The 17,265-nt window shown below is 39.4% G+C and overlaps 1 protein-coding gene across 1 annotated transcript in view; it reads right to left on the bottom strand.

Annotated features, from left to right (window-relative positions):
* Nucleotides 1–17,265, bottom strand: part of LOC120937061 (dynein heavy chain 5, axonemal-like) — a 342,938-nt gene that overhangs the window by 317,145 nt on the left and 8,528 nt on the right. Inside the window, exons 3-10 of the mRNA XM_040350003.1 lie at nt 16,879–17,121; nt 14,315–14,466; nt 12,810–12,983; nt 12,469–12,673; nt 10,195–10,403; nt 8,903–9,105; nt 2,373–2,497; nt 1,973–2,096 (exon numbers count right to left, since the gene is read on the bottom strand). Coding sequence (XP_040205937.1) covers nt 1,973–2,096; nt 2,373–2,497; nt 8,903–9,105; nt 10,195–10,403; nt 12,469–12,673; nt 12,810–12,983; nt 14,315–14,466; nt 16,879–17,121 — 1,435 coding nt within the window. The remainder of the gene's footprint in view (nt 1–1,972; nt 2,097–2,372; nt 2,498–8,902; nt 9,106–10,194; nt 10,404–12,468; nt 12,674–12,809; nt 12,984–14,314; nt 14,467–16,878; nt 17,122–17,265) is intronic.

The raw sequence follows: 17,265 nt of genomic DNA, 5'->3' as shown, positions 1-17,265 counted from the left end.
TCCTGTCTACCTACTGCTGACCTAGCTGATCTCTTGATCATGGTTTGCTTGTTTTCTATTGTTGATCCAACTTGCTTGTTACTATGGCTGTCTCCTGCCTGCTTGCCTGTCTGCCTGCCACCTGATCAAGTCCATCTGTGGCCAACTGCTGACATCAGTACCGACAAGCTCTGCAAGACTATCTAATCATGGTTTAACTACTGCTCCTCCAAAGCACTCCTCAACCAAGTCTTCCTTTCCAAGCTGTCTTTTAATCTGGGACTTTTGGGACCTGTGCTCCTCTGTGACCTCAGATTCTCTGTTAGAACTCAAGGATTACATTTTTTTAGGTGCTTTATTACAATCTGCAATATTACAATATAAACAAAACACCAAAGAAAATATAGTCTAGCACAGCACTAGACAAAAAGATATACACATCGGCTACAGTCATGTCCCAACAACCAAACTTGTTAGGCAATAGGCAAACAAAGGCAGTATATACATAGTGTACTATAAATAGTTAACCAAATAAGAACGGAAGAAAAGATCATCTTCCAGGAAGGGAAAGCCCTCACACATCTAAAACACAATGTTGTAGATCGGGGAGAAAGGGAAGGGAAAAAGGGAAAGGGCAACGAAAGGAGAAGGAGGGATGGGAGGACGGGGGGTTAAAGAGGAGGTAAAAGAAAGGGCAAGTGAAAAAAACCCTCCCACCCTGTAACAGACCCCACATTCTGCTAGGACAAAATCCCCTCAAGTCATAGTCCAAGGGGACCACACCTTATCGAAATTCCAGGGACAGCCCCTATTCATGTACGTCATCTTGTACAGAGGGAATGCCGTTTTTACCATAGCCTCCCATGAAGACACTGCAGGCTTTGTTAAGGCTGACCATTTCATCAGAATCTCTTTTTTGGCATAATAAAGGAGATATGATATTAGCTCATCATGTTAAATCCCCAGTAAGGCGAAAGAGGGGGGAAAGGGACAATTGGAATCTAAGATAAATTTCCTCAAAAATAACTGCCCAATATGACACAATAGAATGGCACTCCCAGAACATGCGTAAATAAGATCCTGGTTGGAGTTTACAATGGGAACAGAGAGGATCACAGTCTGCAAATATTCTATGGAGTCTGGAGGTAGTATAATATACCCGATGGAGAAACTTCACTTGAATTAGTTAATCCCTAGAGGAAATTACTACCTTGGGGCCCTGCTCCAGACAGTCCTCCCAATCTTCCCTATCCAAAGTGGAGATATCCCCCTTCCAGTACTCCCACAATTTTTCTATCTTAGGTGAATTAACACATATAGGAGAGCACCGTATAGTGTTTAGAGAGGTTTGTCCTAATCACCAGGGGAAAAAAGTTCCTCAATGGGATCGGCCTGAAGGGAGGGTAACTGAGGGAACTGGGATCCGATAGCATGTCTTAACTGGAGGTATCGGAACAACATCCAGCCTGGAAAACAAAATCTCTGACACATTTGTGCATAAGACAAACTCAAGGAATGTTTAGACTAAAGATGCAAGGCAGGCCACATCATCACTTTAGTCTTTAACCAGATACGTGGGATTTACATGAGGATAAGAAACCTTATTTACAGCTTAGTGACTGTAATTTTAAATCTCATTATGCTCAGCCGTCTCATTTTTTTTTTTTTTTAACAAATCCTTATTCTGGTGTGTTAGCATTTTGAAATGGGCCGTGTGTGCATGATTATTTTATACCTGGAAGCACACTTTTCAAATTATTTACCTATGTTGTGAATATGTTCTTACTGTTCTTGGACAGATTTTTCATATACTGATGAGAGTTATCTTATGTCTGTGGCTAGCCAACGCAGTGCAAAGGCCCACCTAAACAGTCCAAGCAGTTATATTCCATCAGGTAGACACTCACACTTCACTGTTATTGATAAACATTGGTCGGATAGGAAAAAATTATTCTCAGGAAAATCTATGATAGGTCTGACCAGCAGATTTTACCTGTTCCCTTAACTTCCTCATTTGGGGTTTCACAGACGCTTCCAGATTCACTGTTATCATCTTCAATGAGGTCTTCCTGGGCAGGCTTTCGTAGGCCTTCTGTCATTATGGATAATATTTTATACTGTAAAACATATATAAAACAAACTGAAATGTAGTGAAAACCTTTAGGAACAAATGTAACTTATTATAAGACTACAATTTGAAACTCTAATTGTTATGAACCACAACCAATATATAAACAGCTAGAATAAAAAATATATAAAGTGTAATAGACAGTGTTCACACTAAATGGTTCAAGGCTAGTTACTTAGCTGTTTTTGTCTTAAAGCAATATATTATCCATCATTATTTTGACAACTTCATAATCCATTTTCTTTTCCATAAGTACAAAAGTTACCTCCTGCAGCTTTTCCATGATGTCCAGAGTTTGTTTAAGTTTGATACTTAGAGCTTCCAAGTGGTACATAATAATGTCATCATCTGTTATAGCCACACCATTGCTTTGGTACTCTTGTTGCTGGTCTAAAACAAATGTTTGGCAAACAAACAGAAATTTAATTTGCAAGGTACAAGAATCCCTTTCAAATTTTTAAACTATTGCAAGGGGCTAATTAAAACACATCCCATGAACAAACATTTTATATACAGGAGATCAGAGACCTTAGATATGTTGGCTGCAATAGTTTTCAATTTTTTACCCCCTTTTCACCTGGTAATCCTGCCAGTTTAACACTTCCTGTGCTACAGTGACAATTGTCACTCACCATACTGTATCTATGGAGAAGTAGCATCCTCTTCTACATGACATAGGGGAAGAGTTCTGTAGTTCAGGGGATCCTAACCCTCGGGCCACAGGCCACTACTGGGCCTGTGCCCTGTTTGCTTCACTGTCTGACGTGTGGCGGTGATGGGCAAGCAGGGAGGTGACATCTCTTACCGCCCACCTGCCCGCATCACCACTGCACTGTTGAGATGAGGTGTGTGAGCAGAGAGATTAGATCTCTCACTGCTGGAGGTGAGGCAGGGGAGCAGAAAGATGAGATCATCTCTCACCACCCTCCCCATCGCTCTTCTGCCCACACAGTGGGGCCACTACACTGCTGGAGGGGAGGCAGGGGAGCAGAGAGATGAGATCATCTCTCACCACCCGCCCCAATCACCACTGTTCTCCCTCACTTCGAACCCACCACTCCAGACCTGCCTCTGAACTAATGTGCACTCCTATGCTTCCGCCACTGCAGTGACAATCTGCATCTGGTGGCAGGGGACAATCCACATCTGGTGGCAGGTGACAATCCACATCTGGTGGCAGGTCGATGTTGCAAGTGACAATCCGCATCTGGTGGCAGGCGACGTGGCAAGTGACAAACCACATCTGGTGGCAGGTGACATGGCAAATGACAAACCGAATCTGGTGGCAGGCGACATGGCAATTGACAAACCGGATCTGGTGCCAGGCAACGTGGCAAGTGACAAACCACATCTGGTGGCAGGCAACATGACAAGTGACATTCAACATCTGGTGGCAGGTAACGTGGCAAGCTACACTTTGCAACTGGTGGCAGATTCTGCACTATGGTGAGTTGAACTGTTTTATTTTATATTACAATGTAATAATAGAAAGAATGCGCTTCAATCATCCCACACCAACCATGGTGGCGTGATGATTGTAGCACCAACACCAGCTACTTCCCCGACAAATTGCGAAAATCTGCATTATCTTAACTATCTTATTTACTTATTTACAAAATGTACTTATTTACAAAATGTAATTATCTTATTTACAGAGGGGGTTTGTTTTTGCTGTGCGATGAGCTGAGCACTTGGTAAAACACTAGGTTAGACAAGACAGAAGTTATGAAGATTTTGCAGGACAAAGCATCAACTGCTGGGATTATGACAATATATGTATAGATATAAGATAATGACCATGTATTAGGAAAATGTTCCACTATTAAAAAAATATTCTTTCATGTTCATACTGTAAATCCAGAGGCGATTAAGTTCGCAAGTGTTGCGCTATATAAATTTTCATTTATTCATTCATTCTAACCCAGTATTTGGGCTTCTATGAACAATCATGTCACAATAACTAGCTTCAAGAGAATGTTATTTATGTCTAAAGCCACCAATGGAATGCCAATGTCTACAAAGTATAAATCTGGCAAATGTCTATTGCAGATTTACTTCTAGGACACTGCAAGTAGACATTATAGAAAAGTTTGCAATCCTTACAACTACCAACTGCCCTTTTATTGGCATACCACTTGCTATGGCAACTACCTCTTAATGATGTCAATGGTAAACAAAATTAACTTCATAAGAACCTTCAGGCACTTCACCTTAACCCCTCCAGCTGACCACTACAGGTTAATGTGGATCAGGATGCTCCTTGGTCATCCCTACATAAGAAATAGAAACTTTGCCTGGGTGGCAAGCAAACTGCACACCCTTTCATGGTTGGGACAGATTTTTTGTGGGCTATAAAAAGTTTCATGATGTCTCACTGACTAGCGAAATGGTGAAATGTGGCTGTTCTAAGGGACATAATTTATCGTTACACACCTTTTAACATCTTCCAGCATCAGCTGTCCTAGTGGCTCTTGGCATTAAGTCACATGATATCTCAGAGCCTCAAAAGAAGGTGATACTTGAACACTAATCTCTTCCAAACACAACGATTGGTGGTCTAAACAGTGGGCAGGAAGGTATATAATGCCCCGTATGTATCACTGTCTGTGAGTCTTGCTCTTGATGTCTTGATGGGGGAGTATCTCCACTCAGGGCAACCAGCCCAACATATATTATTAGTATTGGCTCAGGGGAGAAATACCACCCTACCCCCCAACCCTGACCTCCACTGGCCATACTCCACACCTTAGTAATATGATTGTGAAATGGAAATGCTCATATAGTCTGAGCATTTACCTTTTACTGACTTCTTATTTTTATTTACATCAGGATCTTTCTTCTATCTTTCTTACTTGCTTGTAACATTCATGTAGTTTGATGAGCTTGGTTCATACACTGAACAAACTAACATCCAATTAAATGTTTTTCCAGCTTTCAAACATAAATTGAAAGCATAAGCAATACAACTGCATTTCCCATGTAATGTAATAAAACCCCCAATTGTAATATACACTTAATCCTGCTGCTTCTATAGCACAGAGTAAGCCACCATCCATAGTGTTGCTGACAGATAATAAAGATTCCCATAGCTCACATATTTTACTAAATACATCAATGACATCATTGCAACCAAGCACTAAATTTCCACTGGCATGCTTTATTCAAACACAATCGCTGGACTATTTTCCTGTCAAATTCTGCTCTTGCAATTAGTTTGATTTCCATTGTCTCTTTATCTGCAGTCTGTTACTACTCAAGGGCTTTATGCAAATGTGAACTCATAATTAGATGTCCAAATTTACATGCTTACACATCAGCCTCCAAAAGAGAATATTCAGACAGGAATAAATAGAGTCCATTTGCCATAGAGTCATAAGTTTCAAAGAGCAAAATTGACGCTTTAATTTAAATTCTAATTATTTATTTAATTTAATTTAACATTATTTATAAACGGCAATATGTTTGGTCAAACTAAAGAGTGGTAAAATGTATCTAAATTATATTGCATAAACAAAGAAATACATCACAAAACTTTACTTCACTTGAAGCCAGCACATTTTACAAACTGCGCTAGAATGCAAACTAACTGTTGGAGTAAACGCAGCCTGAAGCTCTTAATATTAAGCAGCAACTAACCTGAAAACATAAACAGTGAACAAAAGTGAAAAAAAATATATATAGTTGTGCTAGATCTCAAACAGCCCTTGAAAGGGGATGGTTACTAAATTACTACCACTCTATAGGTATCAAATATAAAGTGTAAAAAACATACAGTGCAAAACAATAAATGTAGACCATGCAATATGCAAAAAAAAAATGCGAACAATGAAGTAACCATATAGAAATGCATGAAATTAGAAATGAACATAAGAGTCCATATGTGACTTCAGTGTGAATGTACACCCATGTGATGATCCAAGATGTGAACTGGACTCACCGAGTCTAGAAACCAAAGTGAAATCCACCACCATCTAGTAGGTAAACTGTTTACCAGAGTCATTGGTCCCTTATGACATAGGACCCAAACCAGCATGTGTATTACTCCCAGCAGACAAATGACAGCCCCATTATCAGATCAGAAGAGGCGGCACCGGGGCCCAGGCAGCAGCAGCCCCCCCCCCCGACCAGCACGTTGGCGACCCCGCTGAACCTGAGCCTGCAGACAGGCTGGCCCAGAGGGGCGAACCAGCGCGGGAACAAGCACCCGCCCCAGACCAAGCCACCCACCCCGGAGCGGACCACCAACCTGTGAGCCGGGGGGGGGAGGGGACAACCGGCATGTTATTATTCCTGTGTACTCTGTGGGGCTTACATGATGTACTTGAATTAGTAGAGTGGGAGAAGGGGCACAAATTGTGAAAAAAAAATGTATAACCCCTTCCTATCCTCCCCAGCATCCTTCAAATAGTTCTGACTGCCCAAGGGGCAGGAAGGATCAGCAATCATGTGACAAATTTCACAGTGATCACATGATTGGAAGCCATTCCCACTTCTGATCTTTACTCTGGACTGAGGGCTGTCTTTGAAAAGCACGGTCTTTGTACACGCTCTCGACACAAAATCATTGGTTGCTCAGCGATGCATGTGTGCGACGTGTGGATGCTAAAGCCCACCCTTTTGCCACTGCACATATGTGTTGGGAGGTTGTAAGGGGTTAAAGTGTTTGTTAGAACTTTTTTCTGTTTTTTACGTTTTGTGTAGAGAAGGGCTAAATCATCTGGCAGTTTATTTTCACTGTTTCTGTCCTGTTGTGGAGAGTCCCTATACTCCTGGGAGATACAACAGGTAATATCAAGGTGTGGGAAATTTCCCTCTAATGCCCTGTACACACGATCGGTTCATCCGATGAAAACAGACTGATGGATTTTTTCATCAGATATCCGATGAAGCTGACTGTCATCAGTCGTGCCTACACACCATCAGTTAAAAAAACGATTGTGTCAGAACGCGGTGACGTAAAACACAACAACGTGCTGAGAAAAATGAAGTTCAATGCTTCCGAGCATGCGTCGCCTTGATTCTGAGCATGCGTTGATTTTTAACCGATGGATTTTCCCACAGACAAACATTTTTTTCTATCGGTTAGTTAACCATCAGATCATTTTAAAACATGTTCCTAGTTTTTTAACCGATAGATAAAAAAACGATGGGGCCCACACACGATCGGTTAGTCTGATGAAAACGGTCCATCAGACCGTTTTCATCAGACAATCCGATCTTGTGTACGCGGCATTAGACAGTGGTCAGCGGAACAATTGTGCCCATTGGAGGATTTTTCCTCCCCTCTAATTAGGGTAACAGGTGTAAATATTAGTAAAGCTGACCATACAAAAATAGAACTTTGTTTGATTTTCTGATTACTAGTGGAGTTAAATCGATGTTCGTTTTCAACTGCAGTGAAGAAATATTTTTTAAATATGACATTTCTAACATTGAATGTGGTTTTTGTTTGGGAAAGTCCATTCATGGAATGTTAAAATGGAATTAAATCATCCAATGTACTGAGAATTTTTGTACAAATGCTTGTACAAACATTTGTTTAAAAATCTGCTAGCGTATGGCCAGCTTAACAGTGCTCTCCAGGACTTTTAAAGAGCACGACTATAACAGACTTTGATCTAGCGAAGACTGAGACATAAAAAAACTTTACAGTTTTACAGGTTCTAATCCTTTTCTTTAAAATCCCCCCAAAAAAACAGAATTTTGGCTACAAAAATACGTTAAATGTTAAATCACCCTGTAATGCTACATGCAACCAGTTAGAAAAACAATATAATTTTTTATATATATATATATATATATATATATATATATATATATATAGATAGATAGATAGATAGATAGATAGATAGATAGATAGATAGATATTGCTATTTTATGTCACAGGTCCTTATAAACATAGTTCTATAATATAATTTTTTAGGTAAGAAAACTATTACAAATATAAGCACACTACAGAATACTAAGTTGCTGGGACATCACTGCTATACTGGAATCCTTACTGCATTTATCTTTTTAATTTAAAGGCACTCTGTGAATCTATAAGGCCCCTTTTAAATGGACGGACCGTTCAGGTCTGCCTGTCAGTTTTGTCAGCGGAGACATGTCCACTGACATCCGATCCGCTAAAAACAGACGTATGGGGATGGACATGCTGTCCGTTTTCATCAGATCGCTCCATAGGAAACAGCGGCGCCCAACAAGCCCCTCCCCACTCAGTGAGCAGAGAGGAGTTGTTATCCACCAGCTCAGCGAAGATCCACAGACTGATCTCCCGCTGAGCTGGCGGACTCCGTAGCGACAGAGTCTGCCTAGTGTGAAAGGAGCCTAAGCCATGTTTGGGATGGAATGACTTTGGGGGTTGTCTGTGGGGTGGTGATGACAAACATGCTAGTGTCCTGCTTTACCAAATGCTTATTGTAAACCAAGGACAGTGATCTAACAAAAGCATCCACAAAAAAAAGATGATTACCAATGATTGTCCCAAACTTTGATGGCAAGGGTTCATAGATACCCACACGTAAGTTTGTTTAATGCATGTTGTAAATTTCAAGGTTATGTACTTCCATCAAATAGCATTCTGATCAACCTTGTTGACCAATTACAGAGATATATAATATAATATCATTTAATATAATGCAATTTTATTATTATTGTTGTTAATATTATATGATATAATATATAATTACAAACATTTACAAATTACAAATTAGCTTGTTTACTGATTGTTCTTAAGAATTAACACAAATTTTACAAATATACAATAGCACACAAATAAAAACAGTAAACAAATACCTGTGCTGGATGTTATAGATAGCGGCATTTTTAGACTTGTTTTATTCGTTTTGGCAGTTTGCAAAGAAGATAATCTTCCAGGTGCCGTAGAAATTGAGCTTAGAGATGAGTATCGATGAAGTCCGTGTCCTCCAAACAACCAATCACGCAATCGTTGTACTTCCTCCTGAAAACAGTTGTGCACTGCAAGGCAAGCTTGTATTCTGAATGGGAAAAAAAAAATAGACACATAGAAATCTGAATATGATTTTAGAATTCTGCATTAACACCTCTGGGGTCCTACAATAAATGTATTATCCCCTAAATATACATACAGTGCCTTGAAAAAGTATTCACACCCCTTGAAATTTTCCACATTTTGTCATGTTACAACCAAAAAAGTAAATGTATTTTATTGGGATTTTATGTGATAGACCAATACAAAGTGGCACATAATTGTGAAGTGAAAGGAAAATGATTATTGGCTTTAATTTTTTTTTACATTTAAATATGTGAAAAGTGTGGCGTGCATTTGTATTCAGCCCCCTTCACTCTGATTCCCTTAACTAAAATCTAGTGGAACCCATTGCCTTCAGAAGTCACCTAATCAGTAAATAGAGTCCATCTGTGTGTATAAATACAGCTGTTCTGTGAAGCCCTCAGAGGTTTGTTAGAGGACCTTAGTGAACAAACAGCAACATGAAGGACAAGAAACACACCAGAAAGGTCAGGGATGAAATTGTGGAGAAGTTCAAAGCAGGGTTAGGGTATAAAAAAAATATCCCAAGCTTTGAACAACTCACGGAGCACTTTTTCAAAGCACTGTATACATCCTTTTACTAAGGGAAGGCAAATGTTCATTACAGCCATTTTTTTGTTTGTTTTTGATATTGTGGACAAGGGTTGGAGCCTCTTTCAGGTCTCTTTTGATTGCTGTCTGTGTGATTTCCCCACTCTTCCCTTTCATAATTAAAAATAAAGCTTATTCGTGATAGCTTTATATACATTTATTGCATTCTATCATTATGTCAATCAGATCACTTCTTTTATGTTTAATCTCTTTTTTATTAGGTTTTAGATGTTAACAGAGTCAGAACATATACTCAGCGTATTATGACCAATATAGAGATCTGAGAATAGAGATAACTTATATAGTAAAGCAATAATAGGATGTTATTGTTATAAGATGTTAATCCCAACTTCATATTTTGCACTGTACATGCAAAGCTGATTTTTAATCGATCCCCCATGAACTTTCGTACACATTGACAGATTTTCTCCCCAGTGACATTACTTTGTTTTCAGTTACTCACCTTTCATAGAAAGAACTGTTTCTTTTTAAAATAACTGCCTTATATTTATCTTTGTTGTGTTTTTTCTCTTCTCCAGCCCCAGTCAGAATAGAATCTTTATTTGTTACCATATGGTTCCTTATTATGCTCCAGAGTTTCTCTTCTGACCCTCCAGTTAAAAGACTTTCTTTCAGAAATAACTTACAGTTCTGTGTTAACTGATTTGATACCTGGCAGAGGCAAGTAAGCAAAATCATGAACAGAAAACAAGGACTTACAAAACACAACTAACAGAGATTTGGGGAAGAATTAAGGTCTTATTCACATGAGCATATAATTTGCATTTATATGCTTTTAGCGGACATTTCTAAATGCATACAAATGAATGCAGTCCCCATTACGAGGGGTCTTTTCTAGGAAAACGGGCATCACTAGCATCGTTTCCAGGAGCTAGGCACCATAACATTGCAGTTTGCAGGCTCCAACTAAAGTCACACTGCGCAAGCTTTAATTTAAATGGAGCAGCTGAAGCCGCCTGTGTGCAATGTGTTTCCTGCCTGGCTCCTGGGCATGATGCTGGGAACCACTGGGAAAGAGAAGAGGGAGGGTGGTGAAGACTCAGACATAAGGGGTAGGTCATGGGAATAACCAGGTGCAACCACCGGCCAATGAATGTGGTATAATCCATTTTTAAGGAAAGGGATGTCCGCACTCAGGATGACATCCAAAATAGTATTCCTTTGTTAAATACATGTACAGAGCTGTAAAACAGTCTACGCGTTTCAGATGTTAGTCATGGCTGATAAAAAAACAAAATAAGTAACACTTAAATAGTATATACAAAAGTCACATGATTAACCAACACAGGTGAATTCAAAATGCAAAAGGGAAAACCCAGCATGACTCCGTGCAATGGAACACATCACATTTTTTAAAATATATTGCAGGTGCACTGATTATCCTGAATTTTGTGTATTACTTAATCCTGACCGATAACCAGGGATGGACTGGCCATTGGGACTACAGGGAGTTTCCCGGTGGGCCGATGGCTCAGTGGGCCGGCTTCAGTGACAGCGGACTGCCACCCCCTCTGCTCCTCTGTCTCTCCCTTCCCGCATCGCTCACCTCCCTTCCGGCAGCGCTCACCTCCTCTCCCTCCCCGCAGCGCTCACCTGGGGGGACCAGAGAAGCAGGGGGAGGACCAGAGAAGCAGGGGGAGGACCAGAAGAGCAGGCGGGAGTTGTCCGGCCGCCATGGGAGAGACCTGTCAAAGTGGGCCAGTCTGGATGAAGTCCAGGGCCAACTTTTTGTCCCAGTCCAGCCCTGCCGATAACCTCTCTGTATTACTTAATCCTGATTCAATACTCTGTACGTTACCTAATCCCGACCCCTGAATTCTGTCCATTACTTAATCCTGACTGTTGAACTCTCTGCGTTACTTAATCCTGATCCCTGAACGCTGCGTTACTTAATCCTGACCCCTGTACTCTCTGCGCAACTTAATACCAACCCTGTGAACTTTGTGCATCACTTATACCTGAACCCTGAACTTTCTGTGTTACTTAATGCTGAGCCCTAAACTCTCTGCATTACTTAATCCTAGCCACTAAACTCTCTGCGTTACTTATACCTGAACCCTCAAACTCTGTGCAATACCTAATCCTGACCCTTGAACTCTCTACATTACTTAATCCTGAACCCCTGAACTCTCTACATTACTTAATCCTAACCCCTAAACTCTTTGCGTTACTTAATCCTGAACTCCCTACGTTACTTAATACTGACTCCTGAACTCTGTGAATTACTTATTTTTGAACCCTGATGGCTAAATGCATTAAAAATGCAATAAAATTAAATTAAAAACTTGCTAACGAGCTCTATTAAGACATTTGTAAAGCAGTCACATGACACTTGTTCAGTACACTAGATCAGTGATGGAGCAGAGACTGAGTGTCTCTGGACTGTGAACCCCGGTGATGACACGATGTCCTGCTAACACAACATTCTGCTTTTCCCTTTCAAAGATCAACTGCACACATCTGTCAATTGTATTATGGGTCTGAACCTATGGATAGCATTGACAAAAAAAGCAGGAGGCTGGCAAGCCCAACAAAGTCTGTCAGGATCACCAGGTTTGTGGCTTTACTTGGCAGCAACATCAGACATACTTAGGATTTAAAAAAAAAAAAAGATAAAAAAGAAGTTAACAAATTATTTGTTTATGAGCTTATTTTTATTTTTTTAGGTTTACATGAATTTTAGGTAGATAAAATTGTCAAATTCATAACACTGTACCTTAGTAAGTAAGAGTCCCAAATAACCATTTTTGGAGAAGAACTTTGTCATGTTTTCAATCTGCTGGATGCCATTGAAGAGGCTGGGGATTGTGTTGTTTACAAGGTTTACTGGGTCAGTGTCAGTAGACAAAGCTTCCAGATGACGATAAAGTGCCTCCAGGTATTTAACACGGTCCTTTGTAGCATTGGTTGCCTCTGTAATCCTATATAAAATATTAGAGCACAATTTAGTGCTGCCTAATTCATTACATTATTAATCTTAAAGATCCATCTAAAATCATTTGAAAAAAATGCATTCAGCATTCCTTTTTACTTCATGAGACTTCGATAAAATATTACCCAATATCCATGGTTTTCCACCTCTTTAGCAGTTTAGATTTGGCAGATATTATGACTCCAATAACAGATTTGCATTCTTTTCCTCGTAGTTGCTCTGCTATCAATCCCAGCATCTTCTGTCTTTGGTGCCATCGCTGAAGCTCAGTCAGAGGAGTAGTGGTAATATCCAGAACTCTAAACCAATAAATTACATTTAGAGAAATTCTTCTGTAAACTCAAGGAAAGAATGTTATGATGAGTTTTTATAAAACATTATTCATTTGTAAATGTTAGCGAGGGTTCCTGTTACTTTTTGTAAGTTGAAAATAGCACTGCTATTAGATCAATCATTTTCCAAAAAGTTTATTTTTTGCATGTACAGTATAGGTGTACTTATAGTTAACTAACTATAAAATATTTTTAGTAAATATACATTTTGAGCTATTAGGGCCAGATTCACAAAGGAGATACAACGGAGTATCTCAGATACTCCGTCGTATCTCTCAGAGTATCTATGCGACTGATTCATAGAATCAGTTACGCATAGATAGCCAGAAGATCCGACAGGTGTAATGGACTTACACTGTCGGATCTTAGGATGCAATACCGCGGCCGCCGCTGGGGGGGGTTCGCGTCGTAAACCAGCGTCGGGTATGCAAATTAGGATTTACGGCAATCCACGAAGATTTTTCCTGTCGTTACGTCGTCGCAAGTGTTAGATTTCCGTTGCAAAGATAGGGCACCTTTAATATGGTGGAAAAGTACTCCACCATGTTAAAGTATGCCCGTCTTTCCCGCGTCGCTTTTGAATTATTTTTAATTTTTTTCTTTTTCCCGGCGTAAGTGCTTTGTTGACGTCGCGATTCTCAAAACGTCGGTGCGTCGTAATTTCGCGCAAAGCACGTCATGAAATTTGCGACGGGAGCATGCGCAGTACGTCCGGCGCGGGAGCGCGCCTAATTTAAATGGTACCCGCCCCATTTGAATTGGACCGCCTTGCGCCGGACGTGTTTACGATACACCGCCGCAAATTTCCAGGTAAGTGCTTTGTGGATCGGGCACTTAGACTAAAAACTTGCGGCGGTCTAACGTAAACGGTTTACGTTACGCTGCGCCGAGGGTATGTGAATCTGGCCCTTAGTTTGTTCAACTGAAAGCAATTTTTGAATGGTTTTCATATCTTTACATGCATGCTGTGCCATGCTTTGATTATTGCATTTAATACAAAGATTTGTATAGGATTGTTCTAATGCTCATCTGTTAATAGCATTTCCTGATGATTCGACCTAGCAGGAGACTGTATTGAATACACATCAAACTAATGCAGAAGTTCCAAAGTAACCACCATGAGGCACACCACTGCACTCCTCTCTTCTATATGAATCAAAAATGATCATCACCTACTATAATTTTAACAAATATTATCTAAGAGTACAAAATTAAGTGCAAATAAAGTGAAAAGTGTTCATTATCTTTATCCATGATTTCAATGTTTACCACACTGTATCTTATCAGTATTTTTGTACCTTTCATCCACAGTTTCTGCCAAAACCTGCTCAATGGTTTTAATCCATTCAGAAAGTAGGGCTTCATTTTCATTGACAATCTCTGAATCAAGGACCATAGATCTTTGCTGTAGAATATCCGGACTGATAATGTTATGTGGTCTCTTCAAAATCTGAATTACAAAACATTCAGTGAGCAAAAAAAACTATATTTTTTAAATGGCAAGAAAAAATATCCAAGAAACCAGACTTTTGAGCATCACGGTAATCTAGTAGGTAATAACCAACATATTAGAGCCAGTACAGGATCAGACATTTTTACAGAAAATCAGAATTAGATTGTGTGTACTAACCCTTATGCCGCGTACACACGGTCGTTTTTTGTGATGAAATAAAACAACGTTTTTTATCATGAAACAAAACAAAGTTTTACAAACTTCATTTTAAAAAACGACGTTGCCTACATACCATTATTTTTTCAAAATGCTCTAGCAAAGCGCGGTTACGTTCAGCACGTACGACGGCACTCTGTTCCATTCAAGCTCGCTTTATAACTTGATTCTTAGCATGCGCGGGTTTAAAAACGTTGTTTTACCCACACACTATCATTTTAAATGACACAAAAAACGACGTTTTGAAAAACGACATAAAGAATTGAAGCATGTTTGAATTTTTTCAGAAGACATAAAACAACGTTTTCCCCACACACGGTCATTTTAAATGACGTTTTTAAAAATGTCGTTTTTTTTCATCACAAAAAACGACCGTGTGTACGCGGCATAAGAAATGGATTTGACCTTTTATTTTAGGACTCATTTCTATTGGCCAATTCAAAGCTTATCATTTAAAAAAAAAAAAAGTATGCAAATAAACAATTCTATGCATAGTGCCACAAATCAGTTAGATTGTATTGTATATATTAGATTATTCTATATTATTTTTATATTAAATTGATACATTTCTTAAGATAAAGTTTTTTGGCACATATTACAAAGTGCCATTTACAAATGTGAAAGGCTAACAGCCAATAAATGCTGTAATTTGTTACTATTACTACTATGACACGCTACAGATTTTTTTATCCGTGATAACGGACTTGTAAAATAAATCCTTGTTGTTTGCTCCCACTGTTCTATAATAATCTAGGTGAACATAACCTTTACTTCAAGAAACCAAGAACATGACTGGTTCAGCTTGTAACTAATCTCCCCTCCTTTATTACCAAGAATGGCTAAAAGAAATTATGAATGAAGAAAGACAATTCTGGTGAGCTGGCATGTGGTCTTTTATTCAGAATGCTTTATGTATGTTATTTATTATAGAAGCAGATATCTAATATTTGGAACACTGAAAGAAAACTATCAAAATAAAATATAAGTCAGCAGCTATAAAAAGTGTAGCTGCTGACTTTTAATAATCGGACACTCACCTGTCCCATGGTCCGGCAATTTTGGCGTACGAAGCCCCGCTCCTCTCCCCCCTCCTCTCTGCGGTGCCGGCATTCTTACTGTGGGCACCCGGCTGAGGCTTCACAGCCGGGAATGCACTGCGCATGCGCGAGCCACGCTGCATGCTGTGAATGCCGGGCAATCTTCTGGGACCTGTGACATGTCCCAGAAGATTGCAGGGAGGGAGGGGTGAGAGGTGAACTTCCTTCCAGCACTGCGGAGCCCCGCGAGGAGGTGGGAGCTGGATGCCTCTAAAAAGAGGGTATGCGCTCCCCCCCCCAAAAAAAAATTACATGCCACCATCACTTAAAGCGGAAGTTACATTTTTAAGTGGAACTCCATTTTAAAATTTCAAAACCATCAAGTATTTAGTATAACATGACCAATATAACACTCTAACAATTTTAAAATGATGTTCTCAGATATAAGAAATACTATTTCAAAACTTGACATAGGGAAATTCATGGTTCTTTAAAGATCGTTTGGGGAGAGTTCCCAATTATGTAATTTTACTGGTGCTACATCATCTCTCTCTCTATCCAACAACAAACAATTCTGTCTTGTATAGAATAATTATAATATATTACTAGCCCCCCAGTTTTTCATCCCAGAACCTAATCTCAACCACCCTACCTACATCATCTTTTTTTTTATCTCTAAGATTCTTACTTCCCCTTTGGACCTAGTTAAAATTAGATCCATGCACAAATACTATTTATACTGTTTTGTTTGTATGTTCTCTAATACTCACAGAGGGCTGCTGACAGAAATCCCCCCCCCCCCAAGAAAATATTTACAGGGAGAAGGATTAATGAGGGATGACTGTCTATTTCTTAGCAGATAAAAGCTGGGGGGGAGAGATCAGCTTTCAGCTACTGGAGGAAGAGATCTGTAATTGTCATCCATCATTAATCCCCCTCCCTGTATGGGCCCCCCTGTGTGCTTGGGCCCCCCTACAAGTGGACTTGTAGGGGCCCTGCTCATGCACTGTTCAAGAAAAATAAATAAAAAAGATATTGAAACAGAAAAATTACATTATACCAGTGTACACTCAAACAATAATTTAGAAATAAAATGACAAAAAAGTAATATAGCAGCAAACAAAACAAAATTAACTGTAAAAAAGTATATACTTACTGTCAGATGCTTTTCCGCATTGTTTATAATGGCAGTTTCTTCAATGGCCACAACATATTTCTCCAGATTTGATAGAAAATGTGTGACACTCTCCTGGCTGCAGGAACCCCAGTCTTTCTGAGCCCTCAGTAAAGGTATGCACAATTCATTCAGCAAGCATTTAAGACTTTCTACTGGATTTTCCTTGATTTCCCCACAAAATATTTCCTTCTCCATCATTGCAGCATCAACGTCACGTTCATTCTAAATTATAAATATTCAGTAAAACAAAGTAGGAGAAAGAGAGAGCAAGGAAAAACTTTACACAAGGTCTAGCAAAAAAACTGATTTAGTATAGGATGGTTACAATTTTGGATCTTTTAGAAAATATCCCAAATGAGTTTCAAT

This window comes from Rana temporaria, chromosome 4 (genome assembly GCF_905171775.1).
Source record: "Rana temporaria chromosome 4, aRanTem1.1, whole genome shotgun sequence".
Lineage (NCBI taxonomy): Eukaryota > Metazoa > Chordata > Amphibia > Anura > Ranidae > Rana > Rana temporaria.
The sequence above is the reverse complement of the archived record's forward strand: the minus strand, read 5'-3'. Positions and strand labels throughout refer to the sequence as shown.